The sequence below is a fragment of the Cuculus canorus genome, chromosome 2 (genome assembly GCF_017976375.1).
Source record: "Cuculus canorus isolate bCucCan1 chromosome 2, bCucCan1.pri, whole genome shotgun sequence".
NCBI lineage: Eukaryota > Metazoa > Chordata > Aves > Cuculiformes > Cuculidae > Cuculus > Cuculus canorus.
Genome location: NC_071402.1, coordinates 69,178,317 through 69,194,824, shown reverse-complemented (window position 1 = coordinate 69,194,824; position 16,508 = coordinate 69,178,317). Strand labels below are relative to the sequence as shown.

The 16,508-nt window shown below is 38.0% G+C and overlaps 1 protein-coding gene across 2 annotated transcripts in view; it reads right to left on the bottom strand.

Annotated features, from left to right (window-relative positions):
• The window catches only part of MOCOS (molybdenum cofactor sulfurase), a 221,330-nt gene that overhangs the window by 97,647 nt on the left and 107,175 nt on the right, over positions 1-16,508 (bottom strand). For both annotated transcript variants that reach the window (XM_054059244.1, XM_054059245.1), the window contains exon 5: positions 2,690-2,766. In XM_054059244.1, coding sequence (XP_053915219.1) covers positions 2,690-2,766 — 77 coding nt within the window. The remainder of the gene's footprint in view (positions 1-2,689; positions 2,767-16,508) is intronic.

Sequence of the window (16,508 nt, the reverse complement as noted above, 5' to 3'; positions counted from 1 at the left end):
AGGAACAGTGACTCAACCAGTTACCGGGGCAGCCTGTTCCAATGCTTGACAACCCTTCTCATGCAGATTTTTTTTTCTGATAACAAATCTAAACCTCCCATGGTGAAACTTCAGGCCATTTCCTCTTGTCCTATCAGTTGTTACTTGGGAGAGGAGACCAACACTTGCCTTACTATCACATCCTTTCAGGTAGCAGTACAGAGTAATAAGCCTTCTCTTCTCCAAGCTAAACAATCCCAGTTCCTTCAGCTGCTCCTCATAAGACTTGCACTCCAGATGCTTCACCAGCTTTATTGCCCTTCTCTGGACACACTTTAGCACCTCAATGTCTTTCCAGTACTGAGGGGCTCAAAACAGAGCACAGTTTTTGAGGTGTGGTCTCAACAGCACTGAGTATAGGGGCACACTCACTTCCCTGGTCCTACTGGCCGCACAATTTCTGATACAAGCCAGAATGCCATCGTCCTTCTTGGCTACCTGGGCACACTGCTGGCTCATATTCAGCCAGCTATTGACAAATACCTCAAGGTCCTTTTCCACCGGACAGCTTTCCAGCCACTCTCAGCCAAGCTTGCATCATTGCATGGGGTTCTTGTGACCCAGGTGTAAGACCTGGCACTTAGCCTTGGTGAACCTCATGCAATTGGCCTCAGCGCATCAATCCAGCCTGTGCACTTCTCACCACACCTACAGAAGTGTCCTAGCATCCAGAAGACAGGAGCTATAGCTTTCCTCAATGTGATAAAGAGTGCCATAAAAAGACTTTCAATGATTTTACTCAAGCACACTGATCAAAAATATTGTGTTGATATGGCCAAATAATATTTTATTAATGAGCAAATACAATTCTTTGGAAGCATTTTATGCTACAAGAACATACTAAAGACCTGGTCTCCACATGGAGCATCACAAAGGAAAACATCCTTTCTTGTTGGGGCTCAGTCAGAATCTCATTGAAGTGGGTGAAAACTCTGCTACCGATTTCCACAGGAACAAGACTTCAAGCATCTAACAGAATACTCCCCACAAAAGTCTTGCTCTGCAAGCAAGAAGAAACTAGAATCCTTCAGATAAAGCTCCACAGACACTACAAGAAATTATATCAATCTGAAAAATACATAGTGTCTCTCTGGATTCAAGTCTCTTTTACATCATAAAGCACCTTCTACCTTTATGCAGGAAATTAAAGAGTGCACTGGAGAAGCGAAGTTCAGACATTACACATTAACTGTGCACATGCAAGAGTATGAGACACATATTTCAGGAACATGGTAGCCTAGCACACTCCACATGTGGGGAAGCACACCACAGTGCAAGCCTCCTGCACAGCCAGCGGTGCAAGCTTCCCTGGCCGGATGTCATCTACTGCATCTTTCAGAAGAATCACCAACCAGCAGAGAGGTTGTGCATTCAGTGTACTGAGTCAGACAAGCAGCAGGCTATTCTGGAGTCAACAAGGCATGTGAGCGTCACATAGAGCTTCTGATTGAAAATAAGCTCAAAGTTTTATTTGGGACTTTAGCATTAGGTCCATGGTAAGGGATTCAAAAATACTCAAACAGTGGGAGCCACTGACAAGAACTTCAAAGTCATGAGATCCCCTAGCAAGATAGAAAGCCTGCGCTGGTCTCTTTTCCCAGGCTAGCTACCCTTTGCTTGAGGAGACCGAGTCACAGTAGTAAATGTGCAATGGAAATTATCTTTCCAGGTAAGTCCAAGGCTGAAAGATCTTTTCCAAGTTTGCCCTAGCTTCCCAAAGACAGTGAGACTGGAGAAATTGACTTCCATAAATCACAGGCAAGATCAAGATGGCAGGCTGAAAGCTTGATTATAAGTCTCAAATTTAGTTAGCTCTGCACATAGCTACAGACTCAGACTACTGCACAAATATGCCCTAAGCAGTAACTGGAAAAGTTTGTCTTCCACTCTTCACAGCTTGATGTGCCCCAGCCTGCACTATACTATCCTCTGCCTGGAGGGAGGCATTGGCCTTTGGTAAACAGAGAATCATAGACTCATTTAGGTTTGACCTCCTGAGGTCATCCAGTTCAACCGCAAGCTCAAAGCAGTGGGAATTTTAAAGCTAGATCAGATTGTTCAGGGCTGAGCACAGTCAAATTCTGAACATCTCCAAGGACGAAGATTTGACATTTTCTCTGAGTACTTGCTCCAGTGTTTGACTATCCTCATCCTGAAAAAATTATTTCTTTAATACAGAACAAAATGAGGAAAAAAAAACCAACTTAAATTAACGCTGCTTTCCACTAAAGTGTGCCAAAGTACGGACATAAATAAAATGCTGTGCAAAGTCATAGGCTGGAAAGTTTGCAGGAACTCTTACTGCATCAAGTCTCAATAGGATGTAGCTCAGCTACTTTCTCCTATTATTTTCCTGTAGCATTTTTGTGAGTGTGAGGCAGACTAGATGTGCTTGATGTACTCCAGCCTTGCATGTGTATTTATGAAAAACAGTTTGCATATTTTGTTTTTTAAAAAACAGGTTGGAGTAATCCAATACCCAAGACTTGGACAAACATGTTAGACTTAAGTCTTATGTTCACATTGATGAACATGGATAATAAATCTAGAAAGAAAAATCAGGCTACAGCCATAGGAAATAGGATCAGACTTATGCCCTAAGTATAAATCTGGAACTTCACTCTTCAGTATTAGAGTTATGTTAACTGACCTGTGAGTTTTTCCAGAACATCAAATCCATGTTTCAGAGCAATGATATCAAGAAAAGAGACTGTGCCATCTTCAAACCTAAAGAATGGAACAAATGAGCACAGTAAACAAAACATGCAGCTATGGTACAGACTTTAAATCTAGTTTGAGTTATTATTTTATATTGAGTGAATCTAACTCGCAGAGTGGAAGCTCTTCCCTTAGAGATTCATCTTCTGGTATTGTAGTGCCCGATGAAGCAAAAATACATTCTTCAAAGCTATAGAGGCTGATATGAACAGTGGCTTGCACAGAGGAAGTTACATTTTCCCCTTTGTAGGCTACTTGTGAGTTTTGGACTTTTAGAGTAATGGTGCAATAGTTTTGTCTAATGAACTAATGTCACAAGGTCTTAAGTTACTTTCTGACAATGTCAGATATCAGGAATAGGTGAAGAGACATGTGGAGACTTTGTGTTTGTCCCCCTACTCTGACATGATTACATCTAATACAGTTGAGTTAGAAGGCAAGAAGAGACTCTTCTTACCTGGAGCAAAGAGGAAGATCACTGACAAATCTGCCTCCACGTGCTCTTCATGGAAATTAAAAATAACTGGCTTATAACAAGAGCTGTATACAATGGTAGGGGAAAACGTACACCCCTACCAACATCTTTTAATGCAAACACCAAATGGAAACAAAAGTGCTGGAACTGATGATCTACTTCCCATAGATCAGACAGAGAAATTACAGCTCTAAGGTGGGGATGGATTGAGGAAGTTGTGTCTAGGAGAATTTCAAGGGGGCAGAAGGGCCACAATATCCAGCATCAAAGTATGTTTTATTTAGGCTTTTTGTGCACTGCAATCCACAAAAAGTTTTATGGAGTGATTATTCAGCTTGCTTCACCACAAAGGGGAATGCAGAACAATGCTGACAAGTGAGGAAGTCAAAACAGGACAGAACTAACTACCATGTAAAGTTTAACGTGACGTCACAGCGAGTCTCTGTGAAGGAAGGAGCTATCTGCAAACCTGTAATAGTTAATGCTGGAAATGAACCCACCAGCAGCAACCCCACATCTCATGGTTCAAGTTTAAAATCAAACTCTGACCATGATGATGAGACCTTCCCAGTAACCTGGTGTTCCTTGAATCTTTCTCAGAAAGGCCCGATGATGTCCACATTCTGAAGTGACTAGACAATATAGAGCAAAGCATCTTAGGTTTTGCTAAATCTTGCCTAGTAATAATTAGTAATAAAACCTACAGCTCCTCAACTTCAGGGAAGAAATCTTGCTGGTTGTCAGTGATGAAATTTAAAATGGACAGTTATTATTTGAGAGAGAACTAACACTGGGAATATTTTCACAGAAACCTGTGGATCTCTATCTGAGGAAAGCAATACTCTGTCCAAAAAGCCAGAAAAACGGGGGGGGGAGGAGGAGGAAGAGATAGGGCAGAGGTTAACAGTGGCTTTGGAATTAAATGCAGAAAAACATTAAAAATTTGCACTGGCTGCAGGAAATGTCACAGTGGTCCCACATGCCTGCCAAGGACAGATTACAGAAAGGATCCGTGAGGGTGAATTGACCTGCCCTGCTCATTTACTGGCAATGGCTAGCAAAGCAAATAAAACACTGGGAACTAAAGACCAGAGCAGAGACACTGGCACTGAGCCCATTGAGAAGACTGCACAACCCTCAACAACCTTATCATTATCAGAATAGAAGAGCACTTGAAAGGGCAACAAAGGTGCCAATCTGGATCTTCAAAGGCCTCTGAATCTTACTTACCGTAAAAAGGGAAACAGAAATTGGATTTTTGTTCATTAGATGTGATTATTAACTAAGCAGACAACTGCAGTACATCCATTGCTAAGCAATAGAAGAGACGTATAAACTGTTCTAAGATCTTAAAGATCTTCACAGAAATGGTATGGCACTTAGGAACCTCTGCTCAGAAAAGAAACAAAACAAAACTCACAATTCTGGGTTTTTGATCAAACATTATACTCCAGGACACCACAACTGTTGTGGCAGTATATGCATTCTGCACTGTTTTGTAAGATCTGCACTATTTATTCTTTCTGAATGGCAAAAGTATTGCCTGCTGGGAGCTCTGTTGCAAGAATCAGAAGCCATAAAAGAACTGAAAATAATGTTAAAAGTATTTGATCAAAGATATGGGCAAGTGTCTCTTTTTACAATTTATTTTGCAACATTCCTCTCTTGTATTTTGTATGTTCATATGGACCCGTCTATTTCTACATTATCAGCTTTCCATTTTGGATAAAGAAAGAAAGCAAGCATATTTCTTTATTCCTATAATATGTATATTTGCACTACTTTCAGTGCACTTGACTCTCACTTATATTCTTCAGATCTACTGAACACCTGATGTGCAATTTCATTTAAAGCTGTAATCTCCCTCATATTTCCAGCTGTTAAATTGATCATTTCACTTTATGCCCAGAAAAATTTACAGGAATCATCTATAAATTCTGATATTCAGCCAATCTATAAATTCTGATATTTACCAAATTATGTCTTACGTGCTATAGCAATTTTACTTAGTACGATGGCAAACCATGGTGCTGCAAAGGGTGGGTATTCCCCTCTTGGGACACAGAGAGTTGTATTCCAGAATATTTAACTGTATTTAGTGAGTGACAGCAAGTACGTTCCTTGCATTGCAAAACATTGACTTTGATGCCTGCTTTTCTGTTTGATGCAATTGATGCTTCAAATGAATTGTTTCCTCACTCAATGACAGTTCCAGTGTGAAAATAATCAATTAAGGACAAAGTTCATTTGAGTGGACTTCATTCAAAGCCATTTCCTGAAGTAATAAAGGTTTTGCAGCTGATGATGTATAAAGGATACTTACAAAGCCTAATAAGGCAGAATACCAACCGGAGAAACAACAAGCTTATCTTTCTTATCTAGTTCTTATTATAATTGATCCCATTTAATCACATCTGGGATGAGCTCAATTGCTTGGCTGATTGTGTTTGTGAAAAGCTGATAGCATTTCACATCAACCTGCTATCTGCCAAACTGGCAGCTCATGGCATAATGAAAAACAGAGCAGCCTGCCTAAATCTATCAAGGTCTTATGAAGCTGATGAGCTGTTCTTCTTTTCCAAGTCACACAAGACCTCTGTTTCTAGAAACAGCAATTTTTCCTTTGAGCCACAAGACAAAACTATTGCTTACAGAGCGAGATCCCTCCTTTAGGATCTAGGGATGGAGACATACTAGTCTTTCTTCGAATCCATGTTCAATTAGTTGTTGTGACACTTCTCTGTTAGGCTTCATCATACAAATGTTATTTTCTAAAGCCACTACCCACACTTTAGGGCAGCAGAAACAAAGAAGGAAACTGACACCTTGGGCAATTTAAATTCAAATTCACTCTCTCCTTAGCCAGATCACCCTTAGAGAGAAATACGATGACAAGAAACATGACCTGGACAGATGTGGTTGGAAATAAAGTGCTTAAGGGCTAAACAAATCTCTCTTTAAATAAAATTTGGTGGAAGACAAAAATATTAGCCTGGAGTTGGACAGCACTGGCTTAAGTCAGGAGTCCAAAAGAGCCTTCAAACCAATCAGCCAATGCTGAGATGGTGGAATATCTTGCATAAGGTAAACAATTCTGTAGATGGAATACATATGGAATGTAGATGGAATAAAAGGCGTGTCTTTTAGGCATTTTGGGTGGGAGCACCTGCCTCTAGATTCTGGGAAGGCTGACTTGCTTAGCAGGCAGATGAATGATTCAGCTGGTTTTATTTTTCAATTCATTTGCCCAAAGTAAATCCAAACACAAAGCCACTCCACGTCTGCAATTTGTGTCCAGAACACAGTCTAGAGCTTTGAAAATTTGGTAAAAATCCCTTCAGAAGGTCAAAAATAATCCTGCTCATTTGGGAGCATTGCTGAGTCAATGCAAAATGCAATGAAGAAGCATGTAGGGGGAACATTACTGTCAGCCAGCTTCTACTCTCCTTTACGCTGGGGTACTGACTCCATTTAGGTCAAATGAGCAGAAGTCATTCCTGAGTTTCTAAAGCAGGTAAAAGTGAAACCAAATCCACAGAGAAAGCATATTCCTTGATTAAGCAGCTTTTCTTTTCTTTTTTTTTAAACACTCCTCAAGAGTGGAGCTGCCCTTTGAAGTGAGATGTTACACAAGTTCCTTTCATCTTTTCAATTCATTTATTTTCATCTAATTAAAAAGCACAACAATACAGAGGGCTTCTTAGTATGCATTTAAAAGTAGTTCATTCAGATCCTACTTTTCAGCTCTTAGAGATATTCCATATCTCCCCAACATGAAACAGTTTTGGCAGATTTATTTTTTACATTTTACACATTTACCTGTTTATTTTATATTGACATTTCCTGGAATTATAATAGCACTAAGGGTATGTGGTGTCAAGCTTATGGCTGTAAGAACAGACTGTTTTCAGTTACTTTTGTTCTTCATTTAGTAATTACCATCTCTGATATTAGCAAGGGAATGGATCTTAATTGGTCTCACTGCTTTCCAACATCAAAACTCAACATTTGCAAAAGGAACTATATTTGTTTTGCTTTTTTTTTAACTTAAAATACATCGTTACTGGTCTATGAAACCTTTAGGGCCTTGTTCTGCTCTTTAGCACATCTGTCAGCTCCTCCTGAGACAAAGTTCTCAGGTACCTTTCCACAGTGTTTGTGGCTCTCCAGAGGACACACTCCCCTCAATGTGGCTTTGTGTCCCACAGATGATGCTCTTAATTTATCATAATTTGCCCATTGTCCATATTAGTCACTTTTTTAACTGGGTGAAACTCTGACCACACCAACACCAACAAATGAAACTTAAGGCAAAATCATGCAAGATTAAGCACTTATACATGGGCCTTTTGATCCTCTACTGGTAAAATCTTTGGAAAAGGATCTGAGTCCCAGTCCTCAACCACTAACCTCAGGTACACACTCCCTTTTGGACTAAATATCTCTGTCTTACCCAGTGCATCTCATTGAAGCAAGTAAATAAAATGAGGAGATAGCCTGTTGTAACGGGCGCGTATGCTGTAATTAAATTATGCTTTTGTAATAATCCAGCTTTTGCATAACTGACTGCACAGAAGCATGCTACAACAAGACAAGAATTTAAATGCTTGGAGGGCAGAAATAAAGTATAGACCTCTGCATAAGACACCTACTCTCACTGCTTCAGCACTCCCTTTTAACCTCTGTTAGTGGCACATTACATGTTCATAGTTTCTCACACAACGAAAGGAGAATGCTTATGCAATGCTGGAACAACAGCCAGTAGTGGAGGAGAAAGTTGAACAAATAAATGAATCCATTTTTATTTCTCAAATGTCCCTGTGCGTCTCTCCCTTATGTTCATTTTGGTGAACTTCTAATTGGTAACTTTGATCTCTGCCTATATCTAGAAAAATCTTTCCGATTTGCACTGAAAGATTAGCAATTCTTGAGTCTGTTACTCAAATCAGGCTGAATAAGACAGTCTGATTTTGTAGATTATCAGCTCCTCAGGGCTCTGCCTTTCAGTAAAAATCATACTTCTGACATCTATGCATCACAATTGCTTTAAGCTGTATGCAAATCTTTAACAAAATTAGATTTCTCCCTCTAATACCATTTTTTACAAAGAACAGTTCCCAATAGAGTTTTTTAAAAAAGTATTTATACAAGAGCTTTGCCAATAAGCATTTAAAATCACACACCCATAAATAAATTATATCTCAGGAACAAAATACTCCCCCACCAACCCTCACATGGTTCCTCCAAATAATAATAAAACCGGTTGCCCCCCATTCAAAGAGCCATTGATCATGGAAAAGCCCTATACTGCATTTGTCACTGGCCAGTTTCCTTTCTGAATTCATAAAATAGGTGAACGAAATTTCTTTGCATTGAAGGGGTGAAGAGGGAGAAACAAAATAATCTTTCTCTTTAAAATTCCATCATGCAAATATTCTTGAGGCATATTAAATTTAAAACTTCAGGAACATGAGGCCTGCTGGTTAACTGGTCTCAAAGAATAATATGTTCAGCTATCAGCTAGTTAGCTTGTGATTTATAGTCATTCATCTTAACTTGTAACTTATTAATGTCAACAAGAACTCTATTAAGGTGCAATTCAGTGTGATCAAGTGTATTGCAAATGATTTCTGTATCTGTCTGAGTATTTAACATTTGATGTGCATTATTCTCTCATGATTAAATATCAATAGTCCAAATGTTCCCCCTCAGCTTCCCATGGGAAGGTAATATCCAGATATAACCCCAAGTAATGGTTAAAGTGAGCAATTTGCAAAGTGTATTTGCATAAACTGTTCACTGAACAGTTATAAGTAATGAATCATTAATAAAAATTCAAAGCCCTTTCTTTGATTTTTTCTCCTTAGGAGGAAAGAAAGGATGAAAGACATTCTGGAGATAAATTTTTCATAGGCAATAATCTGACCAGCTGTAACCATTTGTCCATGTTCAGTATAAACAGATTTGTTTATTTCCTCATGAAGATTGAGATGCAATCTTTCATCCTTGAACAGGTGCATCTGGGGATAAAGAATAACTTTGTAATCAACTGCTAAAGACAAACCAATTTAAAATTTGGCAGACAGAAAAGGCTCCACTTCAACATGAATTTATTCTTAAAAGTTCACACGTAAAAATATCTCTAATAATGTGCCAGTGTCTAATAATGCCAGTAAGGCACGCCCAGATCAATGACCTTGGATAATGTTAGCAGTAACTTATCTTCACATAATGGAAAAAAAATTCCATATGATTGCTTTCCAATGGATGGGTTCCATTTTACGGAAAGCTCTCTGCCTCAAAGCAGGGGTTACTGCAATGCATGAGCCTTATTTCCACTGCAGATAAAAGGGAATTCAGCAACACTTCTAGGCACTTCATTTCCTCAGTTGAGGGGGTGAAAACACTTCTCCGATCCCATGCAGAAAGCTTCTTTCTCTAGCAATAAAAACTATTTCCAGACCTAATTTTCAGAGGCAATGTATACCCACGTTTAACAGAATCCACTTGGGCAGTGAAAGAAAACAGGTTCTTCACTATGAAGCCTGTCACATTAAACTACTCTGTGTTAAGATACCATTTAGGGCAGATTTGCTCTTCCTTCATGGCTACCTGAAAACTAACTCAAAGAATTTCATATGTTGGTACTGTCAGTAAGACAGAGGCTCAAAATATGCTCATGACAGTGATACCACAAAAAAAAGGAAGAGGAGGTGGGAGAGTAAGGGTTCTCAACACAAACGAAAATTTTTGCTGGAAGGCAGGATGTTAAAAAAATAAAAAGAAATAGAGATTTTTCATCTTCCTCCAACTCTGCCTATTCTATTAGTTTTCAAACTAAAAATAAATACAGAGAAAGTTCCCACCTATACTTTCCTGACGCTGCAAATTTTGCCTTCAGCATGGCTCAGGAGTGTGCAGATTGTCCCTAGATGACAGGTCTTGCTAAATTACAGTTGAACCTTCAGGTCCAGATCCTCTGCTGCTGGAAACCAGGAGAGTGTTGAAGGCATCACAGCCCATCTGGACACTGAACCAGAAATCCACATGGCAGCTGTCTTCATGGGAAGCTGCACTTCTTACCAACTTTACATTCATCACCAACTCAGATAAAGTACAAGCAAGAAATCATATTCTTTTTTATAAAGTGGAATGGGTTTTCCTTCATGCAAGTGCTGAATATTAAATAGCTGTCAGCAAGAATATAATGTTATCTCTCTTTGTTGTCTTTTATTACTGATGCGAATGTGCACATACATGGTACTGCACATAGTTAGTGACATAGTCAGTACAAGTAGTAACAAGTCAGTACTTAACTATATTAAGTTGAATGTATGATATACGTAGCAACCACACCCTGTGTGCCCAGAGAGGCTGGTAGCCTGATAGGACTGACATTATTAAAATTACTGCTATAAAACAACTTGGGTTCAGAATAAGGTCTGATTAGCTAGTTTGCATGTCGAGACCTTTGTGTTAAGAGTAAAATCTTCATAGCAGAATGAGAAGAGGCAAATACAAGAAAGATTTCAGCTAATAAGGCATTCCAAGGTATGTGTGCAACCTTTTTAGGCCTAAGGGGTGCAGCCAACTGCAACTTTCATGAGAAAAAAACCATATTCTTTCTGCCCCATTCTCACACTTGTAAAAATTATGACATAGTAAGATGAGCCATACCAATTCATGTGCATCCTGACAATCAGCTATTTACTCCAAAACCTGCCAAGCTGTCTTTCCACTTTGAGACCCCAAAACTACTATAATATGAAGTCCTCTTCCAATGTTCTTTTAATTTTTCAGAACTGCTTTGAGGCTTGCTAGCACTCCACACCACCCTGTGAGGTCAACTCGTACAATCTCACTCATAAGACGAGGACAGGAAAGCTGAAGAAGTGACTTTTATTTCCAAGGACCTATTCTGACTGATTTGCCAAGCTTGGTCTGGATATTGGAAGTTACCAAATTTCCAGAAAACTGAACTTCCAACAGTGATACTGAAGCAACAGCTACTTCTAATTTCTCACTGTTTTAAGTAACCTGCAGCTTACACTGCAGAAAGCCAAAAGTCTTTTCCATACAATTTCCTCTTCAACAGGAGAACAGTGATGGAGACCTCAGGGATATCATGTGCTCATATTAAAAACAAAGGTAGCTTTTTTTAGATAGGAGATGACTCCTATCCTTTGCTTTGACTAAAAACAGCATGAGACACATAGATGAGGAAATAGCAAGGTAAAGAAACAGCAGAGGGTTAGAAGCATGTGCATCAATTGAGAAATAAAAAGTTTAATGTTTAAAGAAGTATTTGTTGTGTAATTAATAATCACCTCAAATATCATCCAAATAGGAAACAAGATAATGAGTGGGTGAAAAATGCAGAGATGTTTATAAACTAAGACAAAGTAAGTGGGCTAGAAATTGAGGGATTAGAGCCTCTGTAGGACACATGACACTAGTGTGTGGTAAAAAAATAATCACAAGTAGAAAACACATGCTAAAGAAAACACAGAAATAAGAGAGAGGGTGGTGAAGACAACAGAACTGTTTTGAAGTGAGATCACTTTGGTGAGAGATTCAAAACAAGGAGGAGTATTTGCTGGGATTCTGCTATAGGCTATGTAGCTATGCAGGAAAAAAACCCATTTTTGGGTAATGGCCGATACTTTGCTATCACTCTCACAGAAATAAATACTACCTTGAATTTCCTACTAGTGAGACAAAGATAACAGATATGATTGAGTTAAATTAAGATCAGAGTGAAAACCAAACAAAACCTGCTACAAGTAAAATAATCTGAAAAAAAATGGCTTTTACAATCAGTTACACAGTAGACAATGAAAGACTTTGACTGATAGAAACTGTTTTTAGAGGGGTTACAAGTTTATGCAGCACAGAGAAGCAACATCAAGTAGAGTTTTCAGTGAGACTGGGGCAAAATGAAACATTAATGAAATTATTTGGTCAGGAAAACTGAACTGGAGTTATCAGACATTTAGATATAGAGTAGACCTAAAATTACTTGAAGTTGGGGTTCAAAAATGCATGGAATTTGTATCCCAAAAGAATGAAAAAAAAAAAAGAGAAAAATTTAGGAACGCCTCCAGCAATAACCTGCACTAAAAAGAATCTCTGAAGAGAGATTTTAGCACTGCTTATAAAACCTGACACGAAATCAGAGAAAGTGCGGCTCAGTGAAGAAGCTACTGTTGGAAAGACAGAAAGCACAGAGATAAAGCGAGAATTCCCAAGACTCAAGCCCTGACAAAGCAAATCAAACTGAACAGCAAACTATTCTTTATATAGAACCAAGAGAACATACAAATAATACATAATAACACATAATATATAATGGCATAATACGCATATTATATAATGGAATGAGAAATACAAATGAAAAGAACAATCATAGTTATTCAATTAGCCAAGTGCTGGAAGAGGAAAAAGGTCCTGAAAAGTAAATGAGTACTTGGCTTTGGATTTTAAACAAGGGCTCTGATGAAAAACATAGGTCAGGACAGGGTGACTCACAGCTGAAAGTGTGTGGAAAGTGTGAAAATTGAAGTTATTGCAACTGGTGTGGAAATGCACTTCAAAGGTTTTAATGTATTTGAACACAGGCAGACAAACTACATCCCAGAATAGTGAGAAATTGGCATGAAAAACTCCCAAGTCCAATAACAAAGGCCAGTAAACAAATTTGTCAAATCAGGTCAAATCAGGAATGGAAAACAGAAACCACTATACTGCTAGCGAAGAAAGGGAAACACAGTGATCCAAGCAGACATCTCCCTCAGTTTTATGTATGTCCTGAAAATGAGTTCTGGATGAGAGGACAATTAAATGCGTAAATAAAAGCACTTTCAAATGCACCATGGATTGTATCAATGGAAAATAAGTCCAGAGAGGCTGCAATTTTAAGAGCTCACTATTTTTCTAGGCTTAGGAATTGCAGAACTAATTTATCTGGATTTCAGTAAAACATTAATTTTTTACTCTAGTGCCATCTGAGAAGCTATTACAGAATAAGGATTATTAGAAGAGTGCTACAGCAGATTAAGAAATTGTGCTGAAAGGGGAACTACTAAGATGAGAAAAAGTTACCTGTTTAGTTCCTCAAGCACTGGTTTGGGGACAAGTATCTCTTTTAGTAGTCTCAGTAATGATCCTGGCATCAAAAGCAGGAAAGTGAAGATGAAACAGGCTGTTGAAGTGAAATCTGGAGATTGTCAATACAGAAGATGGGGCTGTATATTGTGTGCAGTATGAAACAGATAATGCTGAAAACCCTAAAACCCGAAATAAGATGACGCATATAATTTGCTGTAACATATGATAAGTACATCATCATGCATAAACCCTAATATGCAGTTAGGGATTACTGACATTAAATTCTTCCATGAACTTGAGGAGCATCAACTGAAATATCAGATTTATTGGCTGATCAAATTCATTATCAGGCATCATCGCGATAGACAAGCAAACATGCTGGGACTTACAGACAGAAAAATATTAACACCATAATGGTTTGATAAGATTTTATGTGCCATACTGAGTATGATGATCAGAGAAAAGGAAAGCCATCTTATAAAAGTGCTCAGTTCACTTAATATAGAAATTCAAAGATAAGTAGAATTGTTCTTGGTAGTTCTAGAGGTAGAAGAAGTGGGTAAATACTAGAGAGAAAAAATAATTGTTTATGCTACAGGACAAATGCAGATACATAACCAAACTGACCCCAAGATGATACAGACTGCAAATTAGATGTCGTGTCCATCCTATACATGAGATTATACAACAATGTTCCAACAGAAGTAGCGGTGAAGACCCAAAATCAATATGCTCTTCCATCCCTGTGCCAAGGGTCTGAACACAGACTCAGTATAAAGAAGGGATTATATAGCACGAGTGTCTTTGGTAGCAAATAGGTTGATGACATGACCCAGAAGAGTTTTGGCCCTTCTAAGAATCCAATAAATGGAAATACCAAAATAGCAACTCCTCTGACTTTACCAAACTGCATATAAAAGTTACATAAATACAGAAGTTTGTATCTTCTAGAAACTCTGAAAACACTGGAGTTATCCCTCTTGGTTTTCTTCTGACCAAGCCTGTTCTGCTTCACACCCAACTAAGGTGGCATTGTCAGTTTTATAAACAGATCACTGAGAGAAGAGCAAAAGATATGCACTTACTAACAGCTTTTTTCTTACAAATTTGCATGCATGTTCTACGTGACAGTGTGGCATATTGACTAGTTCCATATACTTCCAGTAACAAGGGTCTCTGGTGGTGATGAGGAATAAAAAGATAATTTTATTTAGATTAGTGGTCATGGAAGTAAAAGGTGATCTTGACAGCTCCACAATTTTATAACATTATGTTAATACAGTGAAAATGAAAAAGTCTGCCTTCATGAATTTTTTTTCATCTAAAAGTACAGAAATTCTCTGTCTCAATCACACCAGACACAAAAGAATCATCAAGAAAGGAGAATTGTACAATGACATAGAAATGCAAAATACTTATTTGAAAAACTCAACATACACTGATACTGTAAGTCATCTATTAACTCTTATCGATAAAAGTACTTTGGAAATTCAGCTTTCAGTGATTGTATAATCCTGGTTGGAACTAAATAGAATTTTTGTATATACTATGGAAAGCATAACAGTAAGAATAAGACAATAGGGCTAAATGTAAGTTTCACAGAACTGCATCCCACACCACAGAAAAAATGGGTATCTTGTCTACAAAAAGCCCACCAGAGTAGAGTTTCTCATAGTCCACCAACTGAAAAATAATAAGGGTTGAAATGAAACTACTTGTTCTTCCACTATTTTGATGTTTCAAGAACAGTGCATAGATATTTCAGGGACATGCACCCAGGTAATTAAAGCTTCTAAAGTAGGTAGTGAAGATGTCTGGTACGAGTAGAAATATCCAATAAAAGAACTAACTGAGGTTGATCCAAATATTATATTTTCTTTAGACTTGCTAACCACTGGAGAAAACTAAATACAGCAGAAAGCAGGTAGCTCTGCATGCAGGGAATTGATATTAATACACAGAAGAAAGTGTAATTGTACTTGAAACTAAGTTTAGTACTGTACAAGTAATGAAGTACTTTGTGAAAACAGAGTGTTAGGAAGAAAGCAAACAAAGCAAAAAGAAGATTCACATTCATTGAGTTGACAGAGGCTCTGATGCAACCAAAAGGGTGCTGCAGTGTTGCATCACAGCCGCGCGGCAAGCAGCAAACGGCATTGCCGCCCGCAGTGTGACTGCCAGACTCAAATTTCCCAGTACAAAGGAAAATAGTTTGCATTAACAGAATGGCAGGTCCACAACAGCATGAAGTTCCCCAGTGGAAAACAAATCTGAATTTGGAGGGAAAAGGTATGTGGAGTTGCCATTCACAAATACTAGATAGAATTTTTAGGGAAATGCAGGAGGCATAGTAGCATGAAGTCTAAAATGCTACCCATGCAGTATTTCAGTGGTCAGAGGAATCCATGATCTTAAATTCAGTAAAATATTAGTCTTTGGAGTCAGAGAGGAGAAATCTTGCATTTCACAACATGACTCACATGCGACGTTAAAGCAACACAACTAGTAGGTCACTGCAAAGTTTTGCATTTGAAACAATTAGAAGAATTCCAGATGTATTTCAGATATTTTAATCTCTTAATATATGTAGAAAAACCCATATAAAACCTAATAAGACTTGTCAGGCCATTCAGTATTTTGATATATCAGCTACGCTTTTCGAAGCCTTCTTTACTCCACCCTCCCTTCCCCATATATGCTAATGTTTACTTTACTGGATATAATTACTGAAAAAAATCCAGTTGAGATTAGATTTCAGTTATAATTAATGATGAAAGTGTCAAAGCATTATGATATTTTTTATCACACTGCTTGCGATGTAATTTAGTGCAATAATACTAAGACTTGCTATATGACAGTTATTTAGCATTTAAGTCTTCTTAAGATGCTCTGCAGAGTATCCTGAATGTTAACTATGTGAAGATTATTTTATACAAAAGCAGCTTCAGGCAAAATGCAGCGACAAGTCGCAAGAGCCCAGAAAAAGCTCTTAAATCTTATGTCATCTACAAGCTGAAATATAATAATTAAATAATCTAGACATGTTGTAAAGCTAATGAGAAATCCAAAGGATAAAATTAAAAATTGACATTAATAGGGCAGATTAACCATGTGAGGGAAAAAACCTCCGCCTTTGTTCTTTCTGATACAATATCTGAAAAGATATCTT